We start from the raw sequence: 27004 nt of genomic DNA, 5'->3' as shown, positions 1-27004 counted from the left end.
GGCTTTCCTTGTGACATATTGTCACATATATATGTGATATATATTATGGATTGATCATATCTGACCTCCTAATGACTGCTTTATTATTTCCTCTCTTTCTTGTAGCCTCTGAAATCCTCATGTTCTTCTTTAATAGTCCCTCTACTACTTTTGTTTTGTCTTTTTTTTTGTTTTTATTTCCAGATTGTTGTTTCCACATATGAGTGAAAGTATGTGGTAGCTTTCTTTAGGTAAAACATTAATATGAATGGGGATTACACAGTTCCTCTTATGAATATTAAAATATTGAAAGAAAGATTTCATGATAGAAGAAACGAGAGATGTCCTAAGGACCTCTAAGAGTTATACTGTTGGAATAGTGTCTCTGACTCATCAATAATGACTCTGGGGGTCTCTGACAGCAGCTACTATGATTCGGAGTCTTGGGGATGTTTGCACTTGTGAACTAGGCTTTCCGGGTATAGAACCCCCCTTTTTTTTCTTTTGAAGAACTCTAAGAGTTCCCTTTCATACTTCTTGCGTCCTTTGTATACTATTGCTACAATGTAACTACACAAACAGATACATATACCTCTCACATTGAATAATTGTATCCTTGTTGGAGTATTTTAATTTTCTTGCCTTGGTGGAAACATAAGGTGGACAGGTTATAAAGGAGGAAAGGTCTGGAGTAGGCCTTCTAATAGTGTTCTTGTCTTTTTGGGTGGTTACAAAATTAGTGCTCTGTACATTCCAAAGGAAACTACTGTTCTATTGCATATTCCAAATGATTTTCACAGTAGTCATATAGTTGTTAGGTCAGGTAAAAACTCCCCCAACGTAATGGACTTGTAACAGTCTAAACCCTTTCCAATTCCTGGTGTTCTATATCAATAGAACTGATATCAATATATCAGCCTTACAGAAGGTTCAGTTTATTTCACCTGCATCATCCTGGAGTTTACATGTCAGGTCCCTCTTCTGATCCCGTGTCCAGACTGATTTTAGGGATCTCTCCTACCGTGTAATCATGTATTTTGATTCTGAAGTACTGAATCTCCACACTACCCCATCAATCTTGTTGCAGTATTTTTAAGTGGAAAACTCCACTGTGGTCCACTATATACACCGCCAGGAAAGTTGCTCCAAAAACCCTGACCGTATTTTTCTCAAATACTTGGTTACTCCAGATTGGACCAGGTTTATCCCAGAAGGAAAACAGGTGTATCCCAGAACAAGGAACTGACACCTGTCCATTTGACTGTAACCCTCCAGGGAAGGGATGCTCTCCTGATTATTAGATGATCACCATCTCCAACCCAACCGGGTCCCGCAGCCCCGCTTATCAGTCGCCAATCAGGAAAGCTGTTACGACTTAGCATTAACCGTCCAATGAGAAGCCTGGATATTCGGAAGGTGCGGCCTTTGCCGCCATGTTTGAGTCCCGAGAAACCGTTGAGAGGTGTGCTCCATCGACCTTGTTGACTGTGTTTTCGCTTAGGGAGGACACCTGGATGCATCGGAAGCAGAAGATGGTGAGTGTGCCCTGGGCTCCTTGAATCGTTTGTGGCGGGTTTGTGACACTGCGGTGACTGTGGCGTACTGTGGCGCTGCCGCCCTGACGTTCCCCTGGCGCTGTGCAGCTGAGTGTGAGGAGGAGTCTATCTCCGGTTCTGTCTTACCACCTGCTCTTGAATTGTGAGCAGAGAAGCCAAAAGGGAGTCTGGTGTCCTGTCCTGTCGCCGTGAAGCTGTTTTACTGTAGTTCAGGTCTTGTCAGGATGAGTCCGGGTCACGAATTTGAGCTGCTGCAGACGTTGCAGCGCTGACTGGTTAGTGCTGCTCAGACTCCAACGCGGGGGGAGTGGGTGGAGAGTTCTGTTTGCCCGCCCTTGTACTCCCACTCGACCTGCTTTAGCTTACCCCTGTGATCCTTCTGGGTTCTTTTTAAAAATTTCTCTTTAGTCTCGAAAATCAATCCCTATTTCTCGTTCAAAGTCCTATATATTTCCAATAGCCTCTCTTCCAGCTTCATCATCATCATCATTTTTATTATTCCCCCAGTAAGTGTTGCGAGTATGTGCATGGATGTTTGGAAAGGGAACCTTACCAGTGGCTACTTCTTCTAAACAGAACTATTCTCCAAAAATACTGTTAATTGCCAGTAACTACTTAGTAAGTTGTGGGCCTGGACTGTACCTCTCCCCACAGCTTTGTGAGCTCCTAAGTACAATATCCCTGCCATGTCCAGAAGACAGCATATCACAGAACTCTTCCATGCCCAGCATTTCGCAGTATTTTTCTGTCTTCTCTGGTTCTTAAGCTCCTTTTGCCTCCTCTTCCAAGATGCTCCTTGAGCTGTGGTGGACGCAGCTGGGGGTTAGGTATAGATGTCCCATTTACAACTGAGCACTTTGTCTTTTATTGTCAGCATTTCTTTTGACCTTTTATACATCTCTTTGTTGACTGCTCCTAGAATGAAAAAAAGAAAGAGAAAGGAAGGACCTGAAGTTGCTCCTAGGTATGGTGGAGGAGAAAGTTTATTGTAGCTAACAGGGAGAGCATAGCCAGAGGCAGAGACATTTTGGAGAGTCCACAGTGGAGAGGACCCTGAGCCCTGTGAGGAGAAAGGAAGAGGGGAAAGGAGAGGGGAGAGAGGGGAACTGGAGGCAGCAGCCAGGAGGCCAGAGGTACAAAGGTGAGTGACCAAAATGGTTTGATTACATAGAAATAACAGCCTTGGGCTGGAGAGTTCAGAGTAGGGGGCAATATGCCAGCCAAGAAGGCCCATAATGGATAGGTGCTGAGGGATGCTGGGAGAACCTGATCATCAGTGCCTGCGTTGACATGTTAAGTAGGCACTTCATCCTTTTGTTCCAGGATTTGAGACTTAACACTGCCCATTGTAGAAAGAAGCATCCGTGATCTAGGTTGAGTGCTAGTGGCCAGATCTGAGGCTAAATATAAATATGTGTAAGGCATACTGGCAGTGTAACAGTTTAGCAAAAGAACAAAATCAGGCACTGTCCTCGGGCCTACGAACTCCTCAGCCATTGTCTTTTGACCTTTATTATAGTCCCAGACATGGAATTCTGTCCTGTGGAGGAGGCCTTAAAATACACTTTTAAAGTGGTTAGCTACCCTTGTAACATTTGTGGCTCTTGCCTGGCAGATCAGTATTGCCACACGGAGGGTCCAGCACGGGGTCAGTAAGACTGTTTATGCCTTTTCTCACCTCAGCAGCCTGCATCGCACCTTCTGGAATCTTGAAAGCTAGAGAGCAGCAGGATTTGTTATGCCCTGCGGCCAGAGTCTGTGGTTCCTTCAGTGGTTCCGTTTAAAGCGTAGTTGTGATTGGTGACCAAAAGCAATGACAGGGGTCTGTGTTGTTTGGAAATCCCCGCTCCCTCTTTACAGTGTGGCATATCTTGTTCAGGCTCACATAATAGAACACATTTCTACTGTCTTTGTATTATGAAATAATAGAGGAAACCCCCTTTTTTCATTGGTTTTCTAAACATGAGATAATGCAGGATAATTTCTCCGCACACATTCACATGCACTGATCAGTCTTTAAGCCATCTCTGTAGTACTACAGGTATTGGCATCTTTAAAAAATTTGTGTTTCAATCGACTAATTGTATTTATTTATTTCTGTGTATACATGGTGGGGACTGGGGGAGATGCTGGTATGGTACAGCTGTGGAAGTCCCAGGACAGCTTGTAGGCATCTGTTTTCTCATACCATGTGGAGCCCAGATATCCACTCAGGCTATCACGCAGGTGGCAGGCACTTTAACTGGCTAAGCCACCAGCCCCATCTGCCTTTTTTGTATGTTACAGTAGAAGAGGTTGCCTGGATTGCTGAACAGGATTCTTACTTCTGGGCATGGTGGCGAATCCTAGCATTTAGGAGGCAGAGGCAATCTCTAAGCTCAAAGCCAACATGATCCAGTTGGTCTAGGCTAGTGGGTTCTAGGTGAACCAGGGCTACGGAGTCATACTCTGTCTCCAAACAAAGGAGAAGAACAGAATGGATTCTTTTTCTATTGAGTAGCATACATCCATTTTATCTGTTACAGTTTAACCCTCAGGTTTTCTTGTTAATTATTAGTTTATGTAACCTACCTAGAACTGAGTGTGGAGTAGGATGTTACTGTGTAGAGATATATTGACATTTTATGACTCCTGTGGAGTGGGCCTCAAATTCAGTCAGAAAGCTGTCGGTTACCTCCATAACTTTTTAAAAAAAGATTTCTTATACATAAGTACACTGTAGCTGTCTTCAGACACACCAGAAGAGGCCATCAGATCTCATTACAAATGGTTGTGAGCCACCATGTGGTTGCTGGGATTTGAACTCATCTCCTTCATAACTTTTAACTTGATGACTTTTGTCCCCCAACAGCCTCCATAAGACCTAAGGGATTATTATGAAATGTAGCCAGGAGGGGAAAAGCCTCAAGATCAGTCCAGCCTGATGTGTCAGTGTTTTGATTATTGGCTTTTGTCTGAGCTCTGTTGCATTGTTTCTCTACTCACCTGCAGATGCACATCCTATCTCAGAATAGCACTATTATACAATTGGCCTAGCTGAACATCATGCATGATTTGTTAAATTCTAGTGTGTGTGAGCTACACTTCACAGACTTATCTGTGTATATATGATGGTATATACGTATGTATACGTGCACTTAACTGTATTATGCAGCCACAAAAATGTAAAACATATTGTACTAAAATAGATTGAACTAAAGATTGTACTATAAACATACTAAACTAGAGTCAGAAAGAATTTGTAAGATATGTTTTATTCCGTATGTGGAATCTGGAAGAAAATAAAAGACTTCAAAGTAGCAGGCAAAAAGTAAAAGGTAACCGTTAGGGTAGAACATGGGTCTAATGAAGACAGCGAACATGGTGAAAGTCTGTAATTTACATGTATGGAAACTTCATTGTGAGCTGTGTTGTTTTATAGCTTTTATATAGTTTTATATGCTAATAAAAACACTTTAAAGATCTGTTCCACTAGCAGTGTAAATATGCTGTGTGTCTCCATTAAGATGAGTAACTGATGCCGTGAGTGTTTGTGATGGTGGAGTGACTCATCCCTACTCTTCCCACTTTCTGGGTTTATCCTTGTAATTTTTCACTATGCAGTGCTTTGCTGTTTGGGGGTTTTGAGACTGTGTTTCACTGTGTAACCCTGACTAGGCCTGGAACTCATCCTGTTGGAGGAGTCTGCCTGCCTCTGCTTCCTAAGTGCTGGGAGTAAAGATGTATGCCACTGTACTCAATCTGTATACTGTTATTACAGCTTTACTTAGAACTTTCAAAGAGTGACTGGTTATTACAAGCAAAAACATTCTAAGTTCTTTTCTTTGGCATGACTCACACTTGCTAATGTCTGCAGTTAAGATTAATTTATCTCTCAATTTGAGTTAGTTGATACAGTGTTAGGACATTTTCAACAGGACTTTAGAGATGTTTAAAATAAAACAGTAGTCATAACACTAAGAATAAGCCCAAAGTATATTCTTTGTCATTAGAGAAATGTGACCCGGTATAGATTACATTAAGGTTTATATTATAGGAAATAAGAGTGATGAGAATTGGGTAACCGGTGTTATGTGTAAACTATTGGTATTCAGTAGTTTTCATAACTACACATTTTACTTGTTAAGTTCCTCACCCAGGGCTGTGGATCTTGCTTCCTATGTTTTATTTTTAGCGGATATTTTCAGCCATGTCTTTACTTGTGACATTTTGTGTACACTTGTCCTTTGATGTGTAATTTGCATGCACTGCAGATACTCCCACTGTCCTTTAATTTTTGTGTATTACATGTCTTTGTATATTCTGTCTGAGAACTTGTTCTCTCTCACAAGAAGTTAATTGCATAAATACAAAGGTTAGTTAACCAGCTTTCAGACCGCCCAGGTTTTTTTTTTTTTTTTAATTTATTTAGACAAAATCTAGCTGTTAGACAAGGGTGGGGAAAAGCTGGCTATACACATAGTCTAAGTTGGATTTCAGTGTTCCTTCTGTCTGTGTCTCCGTCACTATTTCGTAATTACGTATTCTGGAGTCCAGCTCCTGCAGGGTTCAGGCCCCAAAGAGAAGGTAAGGAGCCAGTGAGGGAAGGAGACTGATAACATTCTGAGGGGAGTCAGGATAGCTCGTGTGTTTATTGAAAAATAAGAAGGGCACCCTTTTTAAATTCTACATTTGCATAGTAGCTTAAGCACAGGTAATGTTGAAAGCAGAATTAATGATTCTAAGAGAGGTATCATCTTTTTACAGATTGTTTTGAACCTATTTTAGCCCCATTTTTTAGGATCCAGAACGAAAGACGTAATGAGCAGTATTTTTCTTTGAAGCCAAAGCAGTGAGTTCAGCAAACATCTAAGTCCCTGTTTTCTAAGGTTCAGTAAGGTACCTGGTGCTCCGTGCTGTTTCTGCCAGCAACACCCTCAGCCTCTGTGGTCAGGGCTGCCGGACACTGAGTGCTGAGAAACAAGCTTATAAAAACTATTCTCATCCCTCAGGGGACAGTGCGTGGCCATATAGCATAGTAAGCACTAGCTGTTTCCTAATGCGTTTCCTATGGGCGTGTACTTCTCATAGGCTCCCCAAAGAGCAGGTTCTCATATCTTCCTGGTTTTCCAGTATGCTGTAGCATCCTATTCCTTCAGTGCCTGCTCCTGTACGTGGACGGCAGCGTGGGATCAAGCCAGTGTGGCTTCTTGATATAGTCTGCTTCTCGTGGAGCATATCAGATCTTGCCATTCATCCTGTAAGTCATGCGCCTAGGGAATCAATCGTGGACACTATTCTGTACTTATCAACTGTACTCTTGCCCTCAGTGCTGAGGCCTCAGGTCTGGGTGCCTTGTTTCTATCAATTGTGTGCTTTCACCCTTGGGACGGGTGTGCCTACGTGTTCCTGGAACCATCTTTCAGTTAAAAAATCTTTAACTTCTCTATTCTGGTGTAAGTGGGTGGGAGGCAGGGGGTCGGAGGTGAGAGCACACAAAGAGGGATCCTTGTGTAGAAGTAGGCCAAGATTTTTTCCAAAGAATTATGTCGTTTAAAGAGACTGCCAGTGTATACATTCACATCTTCTACTAAAGTCTATACAAAATACCCCAAAGGAAAACAGCATACAGAAACTCCCATTACATATTGTGAAAATCATCATGCAGTTGAAAGAATGCTGGAGAATTGTGGTTTGTGATATTGGTCTGCTGGGATTTTGTCCAGTAGCCCTGATCACCATGCACTCCACATCATACTTTGAGATTACTACCTGTACCACATGATTCTACTTCCTTTTTAAAAAGGATTCTCTCATATATCACGACTGCATTTTCCCCTCCCTACTTTCTCCCAGTCTCCCACCAACCTCTCCTCTCCCTCAGATTCCCCCACCCACTTCAGAAAGGATCAGGCCTCCCACAGAACATTGACCAGACTTTAGCACCACAAGTTATAATAAGACCAGGCACATACTTTCATATTAAGGCTGAATGAGGCAATCCAATAGGAGAAAACAGCTCCCAAAAGCAGACAAAAGAATCAGACAGCCCCCGCTCCCACTGCCAGGAATACCTCATGAACATCAAACTACACAATCATAACGTGTGCAGAGAGCCTAGGTCGGACCCATATAAGCTCCCTGATCTCTGGAAGCCACCGTGAGTCCTCAGTTGATTCTGTGGACTGTTCTTGTGATGTCTTTGACCCCTTTGGCTCCTCCAGTCCTTCCTTCTCCTCCTTCGAAGGACTCCCCGAGGTCTGCCTAATATTTGCCTTTTGGACTTTGCATTTGCTTCCATAAATTGCTGGATGAAGTCTCTCTGATCTCTCTCATGACAGTTATGCTAGGTTCTAGTCCCAGCATATCTTGCATGCAGGACCAAGTGTAGATCAAAGGTTTAAGATGGTTGGTTCACGGATATAGATCTCTTCTGAGAGACACAGCCAGAATACAGCAAATACATAGGCGAATGCCAGCAGCAAATCACTGAACTGAGAATGGGACCCCCGTTGAAGGAATCTTAGAAAGGACTGAAAGAGCTTGAAGGGGCTTGAGACCCCATATGAACAACAATGCCAACCAACCAGAGCTTCCAGGGACTAAGCCACTACCCAAAGACTATACATGGACTGACCTTGGGCTCCAACCTCATAAGTAGCAATGAATATCCTAGTAAGAGCACCAGTGGAAGGGGAAGCCCTTGGTCCTGCCAAGACGAACCCCCAGTGAACGTGATTGTTGGGGGGGGGCGGTAATGGGGGAAAGATGGGGAGGGGAATACCCATATAGAAGGGTAGGTAGGGGTTAGGGGGATGTTGGCCTGGAAACCGGGAAGGGGAATAACAATCAAAATGTAAATAAGTTAATAAAGATGGAAAAAATGAAAAAAAAAAAGATGGTTGGTTCAGCTACCTCTTACTAGTAGTCTTTGCTAAGATCACCCTCATAGAGTCCATGGAGTTTCCATTGCACTAGGATTCTGCCTTGCCTCTGAAATGCCCCACAATTCCAGTGCTTTCTCCCAGTATTCTTCCCCTGCCCCAATCTAATATCACCCTTGTATTCCCATCACCACCTTCCTCATTCCACCTGCAACATCTATTGTTTTCTCTTTGTATCTCTGTCTCCCTACACCCCTTAGGCTCTCCTTGTTATTTAGCTTCTCTATGCTAAGGATTGCAGCACGGTTGACTTTGAATAGCTAATGTCCACTTAAAAGTGAATACACACTGTGTTTGTCTTTCTGGGTGTGGGTTGCCTCGCTCAGGGTGATTTTCTTTTTCTAGTTCCATCCATTTGCTTATCCATTCTCTGGTTGAGGGACATTTAGGTTGTTTCAAGTTTCTCTTTATTAGGTATAAAGCTGCTATAAACTTAGTTGAGTAAATACCCTTGTGGTAGACTGGAGTCTCCTTTGTGTATTTGTCTAGGAGTGGTTTAGCTGAGTTTTGAGGTAAAACTGTTTCCAATTTTCTGAGGAACTATCAAATTGGTTTCCAGAGCAGTTGTACAAATCTGTACTCCCACCAGCAATGGAGGCGTGTTCCCCTTGCTCTACATCCTTCCCATCATGGGCTGCCACTTGTGTTGTAAGATGGGATGTCACAGCTGTTTTGATTTGCATTTCCCTGATGGCTAAGGATATTAAGTGTTGCTCAGCCATTTGAGATTCCTCTGATGAGAAATAGAGAAACATGGGGTACTATTTCATCTTCCCCATTTCTTATAAACCTTGCTTGTTGCCAATGGAATAGTCACTTTATATAGCAATCAGATTCATTGTTGATCAATGTTTTCTCTCTTATTAATGAATTTCTGTTTAAATTTAATTTTTTTACATTTTTATTGGTTATTTTATTTATTTATATATCAAATGTTATCCCCCTTCCAGTTTTCATTCTGAAAACCCACTATTGCATCCCCCCTACCCTTGCTTTTATGAGGGTGCTTCCTCACCCATCCACTTCCACCTCACCATCCTAGAATTCCCCTGTGCTGGGGCATCAAGTCTTCACAGGACCAAGGGTCTCTCCTCCCACTGATTCCAGATAAGGCCATCCTCTGCTATGCAGGTGGAGCCATGGATCTCTCCATCTGTACTCTTTGGTTGATGGTTTAGTCCCTGGAAGCTCTGGGAGGTCTGGTTGGTTGATCTTGTTCTTCCAATGGGGTTGCAAACCCCTTCAGTTCCTTCAAGCCTTCCCCTAACACCTCCATTAGTGTCCCATGCTCAGTCTGTTGATTGGCTGCAAGCATCCGCATTGTATTGGTCAGGATCTGGAAGAGCCTCTCAGGGGACAGCTATATCATGCTCCTGTCAGCATGCACTTCTTGGCATCAGCAATAGAGAGTGGGTTTGGTGACTCCAGATATGTTGGATCCCGAGGTGGGGCAGTCTCTGGATGGCTTTTCCTTCAGTCTCTGCTCCACTCTTTGTCCCTGTATTCCCTTCAGAAAGGAGCAGTTCTGTTTGAGTTTCATGTCACTGAAATCTACTGTTCTCTGTTCTGTTCATCTTGTCTTTATGTATAGTACCCTAAGTAGTATTGTTTCAAAATGTGTCTTTTTTTTTTTTTTCTAGTATTTGCTCTCCAGCCCAGGCAGGTCTTGAATTTAAGGTCTTGAATTCAGTCATCTGAATCAAACTATCATTTTCTTATTTCTAGTGCTTTTAATGGTAGCAAACATTTATTATGACATACAGGTTTGATGAGTATTCTTGTTAACAGTCTAAAAGTTTTGTGGGAATTACATGATTTCACACAGCCATGATATAATTTTTTTCCTCCCTGTGGTGTCATTGTCCACTGACATTTCTTTTAAAACGCATATTATTTGTAATTGAGGACAGAGAATTGTCATTTGTAAGTCTTACTTACTATTAAATCAAGGTTGGTCTATGAAAACCCACCTGTTTTGCATTAATACTTTTATAAGATCATTTTATAATATCAGTTTTCTTAATGATGCCACTAATGTTGAATACATCATGAGAGAATGTGATCAAGTGACCACTAGGTGACAAATTTTGTCAGTTGATGTTTCCTTTCATCTTTGAGACCAATGATAGGTTTTTCATGTGAACCTTCTTTGGGTTTTGTATCATAAAGACCACGTTTCAGTATTTAATGACAAGGATAATAGTTTACAAAATACTGTTTTATCTTGTTACAAACTTGTGAGTAGCAGTGAGCTCCTCTTTAAAGAATTGAGCTGGTTGTATTCATTTTATGTGAAATGTCTTGGCTTTAGAAGTAGATGAAGTTTGCTGACAGACATTAATAATTGTGCATGCTCAGCAGAGCTGATGTTTATTCTGGGTTCTAAGTTGTAGAAACTTGTGCTGGAAGGTACAAAGAGTAGTTTGAAATCAGCATGACCACAAAGCATGTGATACATTTTTCCTTTACTATATAGACATACAGTATCCTTAGAACTGTGTGACAAGATGAGAGGATAATTAATAAACTTATAGTGGCTATGATATACAGTGACTATACTAAGAAAGCATGAAGGAAACATATCAAGTCACTGATATATTTGCAGTTTTTTCCACCATTCTTCTAATAACTTCATTTTAATAATATCTATGGATAATTTTAGGAGCCAGTGACCTTTGAGGATGTGTCTGTGAACTTCAGTCTAGGAGAATGGGCTCTGCTGGATTCCTACCAAAAGAAGCTCTACAGAGATGTGATGATGGAGACCTTTATGAACCTGATTTCCATAGGTAACAACAACAACAAGAACAACTACCACCACCACCAATATAATTTCTTTTCTTATTCATGTGGAGAAAACCTGTTTCTTAGTCATCTGTATAATTTTATGACTTGAAATGTTGAATGGGAACATGGTGGTAAATATAACATTATACCAGAAAAAAGGAAGTTATGACTTGTATAAAAGGATGAATAATGTAATGATTTCTTACTGTTCATTTTTAGGAAAGACAGAGGAAGAAAGTATGGATGTGAATTACCCAATGGTCCAGAGAAATCGGAGGTAATTTATACATACAGAAAGGCAATTTGCATCAGATATTTGAGAAGGACAAGTCAGAGAAATAAGAAAGTGATCCAAGTGGATCAAAATGTAAATTGACTTAACTTCAAAGTTTTTTTGTCAACCATTACTGGGCTTGAGAATTCCACAAGGATGATCCTAACTCTCATGTAGTACTTATGTGGATTTTGTGGCCTACACCTCTTACTGAACTTTTGAGGGAGCAATAGCAGAAAGAATTCACCTTTAGCTATTTTCCAGTGGTTCATTATACAAAACTGCCTTTTGTGTAGAAATGTATTTGATGTACTGTGAGCTTTGGGCTTTATGAATATAAGGTTTGTGTGTGAAGAAAGGTAAGTTTGGAGTTTAAATCAAAATCCATCTTCAGTAAATTTTACAAAGGATGTTCAACCATTTAGAATTTGATATATGATCTGCATTATATTGCATTAGGAAAGTTCACCTTTGTTCACTGTCATAGACAGTGTTTATCAAAATAAGCCTACAGAACCTTTTGTGATTGTGTGCTGTCCTTAGCACTTCTTGCCGAGTGTTTAGTTCTTTTATGTTCATAAATTGTAATAAACTCAGTGCCTTCTTACTTGTCTTGGGACAGGCCTAGTTTACACTCAATTGCTTACTTCCTGCATACTTTCTGTCTCCTGAATACTGCAATAACAGGTAGAGGCCACAAAATCCATCATGTAGTACCTACCTAGCTTATTTAAAGAGAAATAATGCTTCTCTCTCTCTCTCTCTGTCTGTTCTCTCTCTCTCTCTCTGTCTGTTCTCTCTGTCTGTTCTCTCTGTCTCTCTCTCTCTCTCTCTCTCTCTCTCTCTCTCTCTCTCTCTCAGAATTCAGGTGGTTGAGAAATTCTGTGACTGTGAACATGGTAGTCAGTGTGGAAAGACCCACCAACAGAAGACAGAGCATATTGCTAATGGGGAGAGTCATCCTGCAATCACAGCCTATGAAAGCAGTGTGAATATAAAAGACATCAATGGTCACTCATCCTCAGATGCGCTCCTTAGAGGTCAAAATGAAGAGAAACCATACGGATGCCAAGAACTCAGGGAAAAGGCTATTAAACATGAAAAATGTTGGAAAGATGTTATTTATTCTGAATCCTTCCAGACACTTGAGAGGGTTCATGCTACAGAGAACATTTGTGAAAATAAACACACCAATGAATCTTACATGATTCCCACTTCTCATCAAGATTATGAGAGAACTCACACTGGAGATGAGCTACACAAGTATAAACAATTTGAGAAAACCTTAACGGGAGAAAGTTATATTCAAATATATGAAAGGATCCATACTGGAGAAAAACCATTTGCTTGTAAGCAGTGTGGAGAAGCCTTTGTTAATTCCAGTCACCTGACCAAACATAAGAGAATTCACACGAGAGAGAAAACATTCTCATGTAGACATTGTGGTGAAACTTTCCTGTATTCCATGGCCCGTCGTAATCATGAAAAAACTCACAAAACACACAAAAGAGAACGTAGTTTCATATGTAGACATTGTGGTGAACCTTTCCTGTATTCCACGGCCCGTCATAATCATGAAAAAACTCACAAAAGAGAACGTAGTTTCATATGTAAACATTGTGGGAAAGCATGCATCCACTCTTACCAACTTCTTCAGCATGAAAGACGTCACACTCGAGAAAAACGTTTCACATGTGATCAATGTGGCAAAGCATTTAGACGGTCCTCAAACCTTCACAAACATGAAAGAATTCACAGTGAAAAATGTTATGCATGTAAACATTGCGGGAAAGCTTTTATCACTGAGGGCAACTGTTACAACCATGAAAGAATTCACACTACAGAGAAAACATATGTTTGCAAGCAGTGTGGGAAAGGATTTACACTTCCCTCATACCTTCGAAAACATGAAAGACGTCACACTGGAGAAAAATGTTACACATGTGATCAATGTGGCAAAACATTTAGACGGTCCTCAAACTTTCTCAAACATGAAAGAATTCACAGTGAAAAGAAACGTTATGCATGTAAACATTGCGGGAAAGCTTTTATCACTGCGGGCAACTGTTACAGCCATGAAAGAATTCACACTGCAGAGAAAAAGTATGTTTGCAAGCAGTGTGGGAAAGGATTTACACTTCCCTCATACCTTCGAAAACATGCAAGAATTCACACTGGAGAGAAGCCCTATACATGTAAATATTGTGGGAAAGCCTTCACCCATTCTAGTGCTTATTACAAGCATGAAAAAATTCACACTAGAGAGAAACCATATGTATGTGTAGAGTGTGGGCAGGCATTCACCTTTTCCAAATCCCTTCAAATTCATGAAAGAACTCATACTACTAGAGAGAAATTTTATGAGTGTAACCAGTGTGGGAAAGCTTTTACATGTTTCTTATACCTTCAAAGGCATGAAAGATCTCACAATGGGAAGAAACCCACTGGGTAGAACTCATACCTCTGTAAGCTGTGTAACTAGTCAACTTACTGTTGAGAATATTTATTTATTTATCATTTGTTTATTTGTATGAGGTTTGGGTTAAGAATACACTCGCCTCAGTGTACACATGGGGAGCCCCAGACAGCTTTCTGGATTCAGTTCTCATATTTCCTTTATGTGAGTCCTGATGATGGAGCTCAGATCCTTAATCTCCTTAACCCGAACGACCCTTCTGAGCCAGCCCACCAGCATTTAACGTGCTTTTTTTATGAATGACAATTCTTAAATAAGTTTTATATTTTGTAATTTCCTATGTATACTTTTTCCAACAAACTAATGGATAGACGGGGCTTGAAGGATGGCTCAATAGTTGTTTACTTGCTGTGATTGCAAAGAGAGGACCTGGCTTGAAGTCACAGCACCCATGTGGTGACTCACAGCCATCAGTAACTCCAGTTCCTCGTGATCTGACACCCTCTTCTGGGCTCTGAACATTGTGTATACACACTACAGGCAAAATACATAAGATAATAAGCCTTTAAAAGAATGAAGATATACTGGATAAAACTTATAAGAGTAATTTTCCCCATAAGTGCAAGTGTATATAGATGCATACCTGCCCTTGCATCAGGCACCATAGTGTATACCTTTTATTCCAACACTGGGGACAGAGGCTAGAAAAGTATAACACTAAATATAGGGGTTTTGAATACAATTTGTGAGACTTGAGAAAAGACCATTTACAACCAAATTAAGTTGTCACTGTTAAAACATGAGAGGTCCAGGTGTGCCGGCACACACCTTTTATTTTACCACTTGGAAGGAGGAAAGAGTTAGGCAGGTCTGTCTGGACTCCAGGCCAGTCAGGGATACTGAGACCCTGCCTCAAGAAAGGTGGGGGTGGGGTGCGGCGCTAGTTTAACATAGCTACTTTTAGGTCAGCCCGAGCTACATGAAACTCAGAAAAAAAATGTTGTGAAGAGGCAAAAATTCTAAATTTTCTTATACAATTGGATTTTGCAAACGTGAGTGTAAATCCTTAAGCAAATTAACATATGCAAATAAAATATTCCTGAAATGATCACAAAAAATTAAGTACATGTTACTCATGTTTAATGTTTATAATACTTGCCTATTCTTACTCAAGACTTTTTGACTGTATCATACTTCTTTTTTCATTGAAAGTATAACTTAGTGAATAATTTATGATTGCCCATGACTGTCATCCCTGATGTATAAAAATCTGAGATGAGAGAGTAAACTTAAGCTCACATTTGAAGGAGCAAAAACATCAACTCTTTGAATTGTGATAATGGAACTTTTGCCAAATCAATTGCGTTTCGGCCAGGTAAACTGGTATCTCTAACGGGTGGTAAGTCATGAGGAGATGCTTTACCCTTTGCTGGAGAGCTGTATTGAGTTCATTGATTGAAAAGCATTTACAGTCTGGCAGGCTATATTTGCAGACACTTTCTGAAGTTGCAGTTGGTTACTCCCCACATGTGTCTTTAGGTTTGTGGGTCCCCAGTGTACATTTGGGTGTCCGGGAACAGTCTCCTTAACACATGAGACCTGAGGATAGTACTCAGGTTGTCAAGCTTTTGATGTGTATGCTTTTCACCAGCCCTTTAAGTAGTTTTTGAGTAGCTGTATTTGATGTGAGATTGAAAATGTATCAGTGTTCCTTTTTTGTTGTTTTTTAATACAGTGTATCCCTGGCGCTCCTGGCATATGCTCTGTATACCAGGCTGGCCTCAAACTTGGAATCTGCCTGCTTCTGCCTCCCGAATGCTGTATCACAGGCATGCGCTACCACCACCCAGTGTGATGTCTATTTTCTCCAAATAACAGAATTTTGGGGTTTTGTTATTTGTGTGTGTGTGTGTGTGTGTGTGTGTGTGTGTGTGTGTGTGTGTGATACATGTGATGTATTAGTGGTTAGTGCAGATGAATAAGAGTGGAGGTCAGAAGACAGCCTTTAAGAGTTGTTACTTTGATAGCCTGGAGTGCCTGCTGAACCCTGCCACCAACGCCAAATAAGATTTTTCTTTACAGTTTTTAAGCACTGTAACTAATTATAAGGAACATTTTATAGTATTGAAAATGTTACACTGTTGAAAATGTTTCAACTGTTTTTTTTTTTTTTTTTTTTTTTTTTTTTGGAGCTGGGGACCGAACCCAGGGCCTTGCGCTTCCTAGGCAAGCGCTCTACCACTGAGCTAAATCCCCAACCCCCATGTTTCAACTGTTAAGAGCATGTACTGATGTTGCATAGGATCTGAGTTTAGTTCCCAGAACCTGTGTCCAGCAGCTCAGAGCCACATCCAACCCCGACTCTGCTAGATGCAAGACATCTGACTTCCCAGGAGACTGGCACTCACAGGCATACACCCACACAAACTGATCACCATTCAGTATAGTTTGGTTTTGTTATTGTTGAGCAGTACTGAGGGGTTGAATATAATTATATCATCTTAAATAATTTTCTTACGTTGAAGACTGTAGTGAGAAGATGTAAATCACGTTCACAAGTTAACCTCATCTCAAAAATGTTCATTAAGGTTGGGGATTTAGCTCAGTGGTAGAGCGCTTGCCTAGCAAGCACAAGGCCCTGGGTTCAGTCCTCAACTCCGAAAAAAAAAAAAGAAAAGGAAGCAAAAATGTTCATTGCAGGATGTGTTGGCACACTCCTTTCATCCCAAACATGGCAGATCTCTGAGCTTAAGGCCCACCTAATCTACAAGGAAGTTTCATAAGACTGACTTCTTATAGGCGTTCAGAAAATATATTGGGTTCTGTCTTCCATCAGTATCTTTTAGCTTCACAAGTCTTATAAAACAACATTCAAATCAGTTATGGTAAAGAAAAATGTAAATGAGATGTGTGTTGAATACATCCAAACTAGTGAACATTATTACCCCATAGCCTGCACTGTTAAGGCTTCAGTCACTTGGTGTAAAGTTGGTTAAAAACATGGAGATTTTTAAATAAAGTATTCATTGTGTGTAATCTATATAGTACCAGTTTTGTCCATGTGGACATAATCATCATAACAGAGATCACTGCTGATATTCGTAGTCATCAGAAGGTACAATTTAGCAAGCATGTTGTTACCCAAGAAGAAAGCCAACTTTAAAAGACGCAGTTCTCCTTGCCTTTTTTACACCCTTTTATTAAAAATAGATTATTTTCTCATAGAATATACCCTAATTGCAGTTCCCCTCCCTCTACTCTCACTTCCCCTCTCCTCTGGATCCACTCCCTTCTCATTAGAAAAGAACAGTTTTCTAAGAGATAATAAAAGGGCAAAATCATCACATCAAAGCCGGACAATCAGCTCCTCAGAAATAGAGGCCCATTTCTTTGCTCTCAGGAGTCCAATAAATATACTAAGCTGGGAGCTGTAAAGTATACACGTAAGACCTGATGCAGGCCAACCTAGGACCTGTGCTTGCTGCTTCTGTGAGGTCACATGAGCTTGTTCTGGTGACTTCCATTTCTTCTTGATTTTATACTCTGCCTTTTCCTTGGGGTTCCCTGAACTCAGGGGTGGGTGGGGTAGACATCTCCTTCAGAGATGTATGCCAAAGTTCTCTAATGGTGTCTGTGGGTCTCTATCTCTCTCTACTCCTTCCTCCACTGACCCGTGTGTGTGTTCAAGACAACTCACTATTGACTGACCTAGCTGCCCTTGAGCTTACAGTTGTCCTGCTCCTGCATCCCTAGTTCAGGGACTGGAGGTATAAAGCATCACACCCAGCCTTTCTTTGCTGCTCAACTGACATCAAAACAAACAAACATACCAAGTCAGACCTTGGCAAGTCATCTTTCTTAGCCTAGGAGAAATAGACAAATCTATTTACATAGACAACTTACAATCTTGATCTCATGCGTATTAAGACAAAAAGTTGAGGTTTCCTGGCATAAGCTGAGTGATGGCCAGAAATAGCACCACTTGTGTTAGATATTATTTTTCTATCATAGTCATAAGGAACCTGAACTGCACATATGAAATAGAGGCATTCTTTGTATAAGAGTTATGAGAAAACTAATCTGTTGATAATTCAGTTAGTAACATAAGGTAGTGAGAAAACTAAATATTTATGTGATGCAAATGAAAGATCAGTTCTTTTAAAAAGTCTTTAATCTTTTTTTACAGTCCAGATTTTATTCCCCGTCCTTGTCCACCCTCTGACTGTTCCACATCCCACACCTGCCCCGCATCCCTCGTCTTCACGAGGATGTTCCCCCCACCCCTGAAAGATCAGTTTTTAAACACATCCTCAACATGTTGAGCCTTGACTTTAATCCCCATTGCTGCCAATAGAACAACAACAACAAAAACAACAACAAATATTAAACTAAGGGTTAATAAAGTAAATTTGTAGATATGATTTTCTCAGAGGCAAACTGTACTTCATTTGTCTCCAGAATGATAGCACAAACTTACTACACAAAGGTAGCAGCAGTTCGTGGAGTTCTGTATTATTGTGGAGTTCTGTATTATTGTGAATGGTATCTTGGATAAAAATGAGGTGCTAGTTGCACAGATTTGTTTACAACTAGGTATTCTACTGCATTTATTTACATGTCGATATTTGTACCAGTATCCTACTGTTTTGCTACTGTCTCTGTGGAATAACTCAAAATCTGATATGGTGATAGCACCAACATTGTCTGTCTGTCTGTCAACCTATCAGGATTGCTTTGGTTATCTATTGTCCTTTGTGCTTCTATATGCATTTTTGAGTATTTTCCCCCTATGAACAATATCTTTAGTATTTTGAACTGATTGTATGGTGCCCCGGCCTGCAAGGTAGTCAGTGGAGGTTGGGGACCACCTAGGAGAGAATGGGGACAAGAGACATGAAGAAGGACACTAAGACAAGAGTCTGATAAAGGTGACAATTTTCATTTTTCCCCAAGGCTGAATTTATACCATAGCAGGGGTAACAGAGGGAGGGGGAAGTGGGAAGCATCTATGCAAGTCAAGGACACAGAGCTCTTGTGATCAGCTGATGTCAGCAGGATGTTGGTTTCTCAGAAAGGTCACAGGTTTGTCATATCACTGGGTATCCTGACCACCAGATTTGTATTAGTCTTCTGCAGCTGGCAGGGATTTTCCGTGAACCTAGTCATACTTAACTTTAACTATACTATTAACATCAATAATGGAGGGTTTTAAGGGTATCGCTCCCAACAGTATGGAATATGTTAATTACTTCTCTTCTTACATTAATTCTGCTAATCCATAACTATGGTGATTCTTTCCATCTTGTACTGTTGTCTTTAATTATTTTCTTTAGTGTTTTAAAATTCTCATTGTAGCTATGGTTTTATGCTTCTAAGAGTGGTGCTTGTCAGATATTTCTGGTGGAGTTTTTAGAATTTCTGTGTTGTTGATCAAATTTTTGCAAATAAGGATATTTTCACTTCTTCCTGTTTAAAGATCTATTTATTTTTATTTATATGAGGACACTGTAGCTGTTTCAGACACACCAGAAAAGGGCATCAGATCCCATTACAGATGGTTGTGAGCCACCATGTGGTTGCTGGGAATTAACTCAGGACCTCTGGAAGAGCAGTCCTTAATCCTTAGCAATCTCTCCAGTCTCCTGCTTATAGTCATTTTGATTTCTTTCTCTTTATAATTACTCCACCGAAGTTATCGCACACTAAATTGAACTAGCAATGAAAGAAATTGTGCATCCTTGTCTTATTCTTGAATTTAGTTGAACTTCTTGGAGTTATCGCCCATGCACTATAATGCTCACTAAAGGTTTTTTATATAGTACCATCCAGAGCAGTAGACTGTCCTGTCATTTTTTTCTTAAGTCTTCATCCAGTTTCAAATCAAAGTAATACTGGGTTTATAAATAGGATTCGTATTATCCTACCACTTATGTTTTATGGGATAGTTTGAATAGCATAGAATTCTCATAGGATTCAGAAGGAATGAGGGTCTTCTATGCCTACCCTTCCTTGCAAGTTTTTATATTACAGTTTCAATGTTAATTGTTATAGATGCGTTTAAGTTGTTTCATCTGTCAGTTAAATTTGATGAGTCCCATGTATCTAGAAATTAATAGATTCTTTTAAGAGTTTCCAATTCATTGGAATATAAGGTTATAAGGTATTTCTTAGTGATTTTCTGAATTTTGTTGGTGTCTGTTCTACTTTTCACCTATAGAGAATTTAAGTGTTCTTTCTTTTTTCTTAGTTTGGCTAAGAGTTTGTTGAACTTTGTTGTCTTGGCAACAACAATGCTGTTGTTCCAAGACTTGGTGCCTAACTTGTTTGTTCTCCTTTTTTTTTAAAGTGTTTTTTTTCTCTCTCCCTCTCTCCTTTCTCATCTACCATGCCTGTTGTTTGAACTATAACATGCTATATATAGGGTTTTTGAGATTTCATCTAATTCACTCTGTTAATCCTACTGATGGAGAGTAAAGACCGTTACTCAAATGAAATGAACTAAGCAAGCTCTACTTTTCTGTGCACCAGAATAACTCTTCAAAGCAGGGATTGAGAGGGCAGTGTGGATGAACATTTTAGGCCTCCTCATATAGGAGCAAAAGGTGCAGACTGGGACTTCCATAGGAAATTGGGAATGTAAGGACCTGACAAAGGAATCATGGAAGCAGGCAGCAGATAGGGTTATTTGACAGGTCATCTTGGCAGAATATCTCAAGATTCTTGGGAAGAACATCTTATCAGGGCAGAGTTCAGGCTACAGTGAGATGACATTATGTGGAACATGTCACACTCCAGGAATGGGTTAAAGCTCAGCCACCTGGAGTTTTGCAGTAAATAGAAAGGAACTTATTCTGACCTTGTAACAAGATGGTTTCTAATCTTAAGATGGCGTCAGGTTGGTCCTGGTAAATGATTTTTGGAATCATTTACTTTGGATGAGATACTTTGCAAAGTGACCATCCTGTGTCATATAGTCATGTTTCTTTTGTTTATTCATTGGGGATCCCACAGCTCAGGTTATTTTGTGGGTTAAATATTTTCTCCATACCTGTTATAGTCTTGTAGTATTCAAAGGGAGCGAGTCTGTAGAAAGTGGTACTTTATTTTCTTCCTCAGTGGACAGTGTAGGTCAGTAGCTAAATACTGATTCCACATTCTCAGGTCTCCAGTTGTGATCCTCAGCACCATTCCAAGAGAAAAATATTAGTTGCAAATATGACACAACAGCTAACTATAATAGCTAAAAACAATGATTTCTTTAACTTTTAACATCAGGGGTCAGTTAAGTAGGCTAATATATGCTAGATAAGAGTTGTTACATTTAGAAATAGATTGGGAATTGGTGAGGAAAGAACATGGATTAATGTTAGATCAACTCAAAGCTTAAGGCTTTAAAAGTGGACGTGATGAGGATAAGGCCTAGTGGTGCAGACCTTTAATCCCAGTGTTCAGGAAACAGGCAAGGATATCTTTGTGACATGTAGGCCCACCTGCTCTCATATGTTCCAGAAAAGGTAGCGATACATAATGAGAGACGGTTTGAATAATGATGATGGCGACGGTGATGATGGATGATGATGATGATGATGATGATGATGATGATGATGATGGTGACAATGATGATGATGGCCATGATGAGTAGATGGAATGGACAAGGAACCTAGAATGTTCAATTAAAGATTTTTATGGCTGTTGAAAATTTTGTTTAAAGTTAAAGATGGGTTAAATGTATATGGAGGTAGATAAAACAGGAGGGAAAGTATTTGGGATTTGTGTAGAAATTCTAGAGTCCACTGTAAAGTGGTTGCCGATCATGCAACACCTAGTTCAGTAACAAATCTACAGCAGGACTATTCAGAGGTATTTGTGCAAGAGTAAAGACTTCAGTTTTTAAAGTCAGTGTTTTTTCTTTAGTGGAGTAGATTTTTATTTCTTTCCGTCCTGGTGCCACCATAGGAACAATGCTGAAAAGAGTAGTGACAGTGAAGTTTGACCCAATAAATCTAGGTTTCTGAGTATGTAGTGTCTCAGGCCACAGGAAAAGGCAGGATCTCTTACTAATGGGACTAGAACGTAGGGGTGAAGTCTCCATACTGATACCAGCTTTACCTCTCTACATTCAATGAGCTGTGCAGATGTTATCCTCAGCAATGGGGTCCTCCTGCAAGTTTTCAGAGAGTGACATTCTGTCCTAATATCTGCCTGGGTTACTTAGGTGTCTTTACGGACCAGTGCACCCTGCAACTTAACTGAATGCAGCCCAGTCCCACAATAGCTGTGCCTGGCTACTCAGTTATTAGGAATCCTCACCCTCAGATTCCTAGAAGTTTTCACTACATTAGGTTTCCACACCGTGCCCATGGTCCTCAGTCCCAGTTGTCTCTCCCCATACTCTTTCCCACCCCACCACCTAATCCTTCCTGCTCCTATTCCTGTCCTTTCCCAATTCACCCACAATATTCTATTGCCTCTTCCCTGGAAGGTCCATGTGCCCTACCTTCTACCACAACCCTTTAACCTTTAACCATTCTGGGTTCATAAACTATAGCTTGATTATTTACTTAAAATTAATATCCACTTACAAGTCAATACATACCACCATTGTGTTTATGGGACTGGGTTACCTAGATCAGGATGATTTTTAAAATTATTTACCACCCTATCAACAGCTTCCTATCCTTTCCCTTCTCTCCTCCCATTCCCTACCTCTCACCTCCCCACCTCTGTTCACCCAGCTTCCCTTTCTCCCCAGAAAAGGTGTGGTCTTCTGTGAATATCAACGGGCCTTGTCATATAAAGTTGTAGTAAGATCAGACTCATCTCCTATTGAGGCAGCCCAGTTAGAGGATGGGGTTCCGAAGGCAGGCAATGTAGTCAGACAACCCCTGCTCCTGCTATTAGGAGTCCTATAGAAAGACCAAGCTGCACAACTGTTAGCATATATGCAGAGGGCCTAGGTCTGTCCCAGGCATAGTCTTTGGTTGGTAGTTCAGTCTCTTGAGCCGTCGTTATGGGGGCAGAGACACAGTGAAGATGATGATCTGCAGGATCCTCAGGCTTGGGTGGGTGTGAGATGCAGATGCTCTTATGGAGCAGAGCAAATGGGGACCCTGAGAATTCCAGCTGGAGTTAAGAAAGAGCATGAAACTGAATTTCGTTCTTTTTTTTAAGATTTATTTATTTTATGTATACACTGTTGCTGTCTTCAGACACAACAAAAAAGGGCATCAAATCCCACGACAGATAATTGTGAGCCACCATGTGGTTGCTGGAAATTGAACTCAGGACCTCTGGAAGAGCAGTCAGTGCTCTTAACCTCTGAGCCATCTCTCCTACAATGTTGCATGGCATTTCAGATTAACTTCCCCAGACAAAAGTTATAATTGTCAGGGACATCCTATTTTGGCAAAAGGTATACGATACAAAAAATTGGTATAGTTAATTAATGAAGGTTGTTGAGAATCTTAATGATCAAAAGAATACCAAAGTCTGGCTGCCCTCGCTGAGAGCTCAAAAGCAACACCCACGAGCAAACTTGAGCCGCGGGACCGCAGGTAAGACCAACTTTTCTGCTCCAAGTGACCTGACTGGTGGTCTCAGGACACACAGAGGCAAAATTCCTCTAGGACCGGACACTTCCAGTTTTAGCTGGATTCCCAACCTCGCTGATCCCCGCCCCGCAGCTCACTGCTCCCAAACCCTGTAGGAGAGAGAACTCACTGCCTGGACAGGTGGGCACTCATGAGACTGCAGAGCAGAAGAGACCACCAACACTGCCCATCCCTGCCCACATCCCTGGCCCAAGAGGAAACTGTATACGGCCTCTGGGAACCTGTAGATAGGGGCACTGGAGTTGCAGGTCCCCTGCGTCCCAGACACCGCTGGAACCTCAAGGGACCATATCAACAGTTCTCTGCACCCAAATCCCGTGTGAGGGAGAGCTAAACCTTCAGAGAGGCAAACATGCCTAGGAAGCCAGAAGAGACTACACTCTGCCCACATTTCTGACTCCAGAGGTAAACACGAAACGCCATCTGGGACCCTGGTGCACGGGGGCTCCCGGAAAGGGCAGCGCAGGTCCTCCTGGTTGCTGCCCTCACGGAGAGCTCATAAGCAACACCCCACAAGCAAACTTGAGCCTCGGGACCACAGGTAAGACCAAATTTTCTGCTGTAAGTGACCTGCCTGGTGAACTCAGGACACAGGCCCACAGGAACAACTGAAAACCTGTAGACAGGAAAAAATACACGCCTGAAAGCAGAACACTCTGTCCCCATAACTGGCTGAAAGAAAACAGGAAAACAGGTCTACAGCACTCCTGACACACAGGCTTATAGGACAGTCTAGCCACTGTCAGAAATAACAGAACAAAGTAAAAACAGAGATAATCTGATGGCGAGAGGCAAGCACAGGAACCCAAGCAAAAGAAACCAAGACTACATGACATCATCGGAGCCCAATTCTCCCACCAAAGCAAACACAAAATATCCAAACACACCAGAAAAGCAAGATCTAGTTTCAAAATCATATTTGATCATGATGCTGGAAGACGTCAAGAAAGACATGAAGAACTCCCTTACAGAAATGCAGGAAAACATAAATAAACAAGTAGAAGCCCATAGAGAGGAATCACAAAAATCCCTGAAAGAACTCCAGGAAAACACAATCAAGCAGTTGAAGGAATTAAAAATGGAAATAGAAGCAATGAAGAAAGAACACAGGGAAACAACCCTGGATATAGAAAACCAAAGGAAGAGACAAGGAGCCGTAGATACAAGTATCATCAACAGAATACAAGAGATAGAAGAGAGAATCTCAGGAGCAGAAGATTTCATAGAAATCATCGACTCAACTATCAAAGATAATGTAAAGCAGAAAAAGCTACTGGTCCAAAACATACAGGAAATCCAGGACTCAATGAGAAGATCAAACCTAAGGATAATAGGTATAGAAGAGAGTGAAGACTCCCAGCTCAAAGGACCAGCAAATATCTTCAACAAAATCATAGAAGAAAACTTCCCTAACCTAAAGAAAGAGATACCCATAAGCATACAAGAAGCCTACAGAACTCCAAATAGATTGGACCAGAAAAGAAACTCATCCCATAACATAATAGTCAAAAAACCAAATGCACAAAATAAAGAATATTAAAAGCAGTAAGGGAAAAAGGTCAAGTAACATACAAAGGCAGACCTATCAGAATCACACCAGACTTCTCGCAAGAGACTATGGAAGCCAGAAGATCCTGGACAGATGTCATACAGATCCTAAGAGAACACAATTGCCAGCCCAGGTTACTGTACCCTGCAAAACTCTCAATTAACATAGACGTAGAAACCAAGATATTCCATGACAAAACCAAACTTACACAATATATTGCTACAAATCCAGCGCTACAAAGAATAATAAATGGTAAAGCCCAACATAAGGAGTCAAGATACAACCTTGAAAAATCAAGAAACTAATCGTCTTCGCAACAGAACAAGGAGAAGAAAAACACACCAACATAATCTCACATCCAAATATGAATAAAACAGGAAGCAATAATCACTATCCCTTAATATCTCTCAACATTAATGGTCTCAACTCTCCAATAAAAAGACATGGATTAACAAACTGGATACGCAATGAGGACCCTGCATTCTGCTGCCTACAAGACACACTGCAGAGACAAAGACAGACACTACCTCAGAGTGAAAGGCTGGAAAACAACTTTCCAACCAAATGTCGGAAGAAGAAAGCTGGAGTAGCCATTCTAATATCTAATAAAAATTGATTTTCAAATAAAAGTCATCAAAAAAGATAAGGAAGGACACTTCATATTCATCAAAGGAAAAATCCACCAAGATGAACTCTCATTCCTAAATATCTATGATTCAAATACAAGGACACCTACATTCGTAAAAGAAACCTTACTAAAGCTCAAAACACACATTGCACCTCACACAATAATAGTAGGAGATTTCAACACCCCACTCTCATCAATGGACAGGTCATGGAAACAGATATTAAACAGAGACATGGACTAAGAGAAGTCATGAACCAAATGGACGTATAAGATATTTATAGAACATTCTATTCTAAAGCAAAAGGATATACATTCTTCTCACCACCTCATGGTACTTTCTCCACAATTGACCATATAATTGGTCAAAAAACAAGACTCAACAGATATAGAAAGATAGAAATAATCCCATACGTCCGATCAGACATCCACGGGCTAAAGCTTCTCTTCAATAACAATAACGGAAGAATGTCCGCATATACAAAGAAGGTGAACAATGCTCTACTCAATAATAATCTGTTCAAGGAAGAAATAAAGAAAGAAATTAAAGTCTTCTGAGAATTTAATGAAAATGAAGGTACAACATACCCAAACTTATTGGACACAATGAAAGCTGTGCTAAGAGGAATACTCATAGCTCTGAGTGCCTGCAGAGAGGAACAGGAGAGAGCATATGTCAGCAGCTTGACAGCACACCTAAAAGGTCTAGAACAAAAAGAAGCAAATACACCCAGCAGGAGTAGAAGGCAGGAAATAATCAAACTCAGAACTGAAATCAACCAAGTAAAATCAAAAAAGACCATAGAAAGAATCAACAGAAACAAAAGTTGGTTCTTTGAGAAAGTCAACAAGATAGATAAACCCTTAGCCAGACTAACAAAAGGACACAGACAGTGTGTCCAAATTAACAAAATCAGAAATGAAAAGGGAGTCACAACTACAGATTCAGAGGACATTCAAAAAATCATTAGATCCTACTACAAAAGCCTATATTCAAGAAAACTTGAAAATCTGCAGGGAATGGACAATTTCCTAGACAGATACCAGGTACCAAAGTTAAATCAGGAACAGATAAACCATTTAATCAACCGCATAAGTCCTAACGAAATAGATGCAGTCATTAAACATCTGCCAACCAAAAAGAGCCCAGGTCCAGACACGTTTAGTGCAGAATTCTATCAGACCTTCATAGAAGACCTCATACCAATACTATCCAAACTATTCCACTAAATTGAAACAGATGGAGCACTACTGAATTCCTTCTATGAAGCCACAATTACTCTT

At 40.6% G+C, this 27004-nt stretch overlaps 1 protein-coding gene across 2 annotated transcripts; it reads left to right on the top strand.

Moving 5' to 3' along the window:
* Positions 1-1424: 1424 nt before the first annotated feature.
* On the top strand, positions 1425-15257 carry Zfp955a (zinc finger protein 955A). 2 transcript variants are annotated; one of them, NM_001126281.2, is made up of 4 exons: positions 1425-1514; positions 11121-11247; positions 11465-11522; positions 12381-15057. In NM_001126281.2, the coding sequence occupies exons 1-4, from the start codon at positions 1494-1496 to the stop codon at positions 13969-13971; spliced, it is 1797 nt and encodes a 598-aa protein (NP_001119753.2). In that variant the 5' UTR covers positions 1425-1493; the 3' UTR covers positions 13972-15057. The 2 variants fall into 2 exon arrangements, with proteins under 2 accessions (NP_001119753.2, XP_063119478.1); XM_063263408.1 differs by lacking the exon at positions 1425-1514 and adding an exon at positions 1575-1810 and having other exon boundaries at positions 12381-15257.
* The last annotated feature ends 11747 nt before the right edge of the window (positions 15258-27004 follow it).

Source organism: Rattus norvegicus, chromosome 7 (genome assembly GCF_036323735.1).
Source record: "Rattus norvegicus strain BN/NHsdMcwi chromosome 7, GRCr8, whole genome shotgun sequence".
NCBI lineage: Eukaryota > Metazoa > Chordata > Mammalia > Rodentia > Muridae > Rattus > Rattus norvegicus.
The sequence above is the reverse complement of the archived record's forward strand: the minus strand, read 5'-3'. Positions and strand labels throughout refer to the sequence as shown.

Coding starts and splice junctions, on each gene's coding strand:
- Zfp955a (NM_001126281.2), top strand. CDS start 1,494: ATGCATCGGAAGCAGAAGATG. Junction 1,515..11,120: donor TGCATCGGAAGCAGAAGATG/GTGAGTGTGCCC, acceptor GGATAATTTTAG/GAGCCAGTGACCTTTGAGGA. Junction 11,248..11,464: donor TATGAACCTGATTTCCATAG/GTAACAACAACA, acceptor GTTCATTTTTAG/GAAAGACAGAGGAAGAAAGT.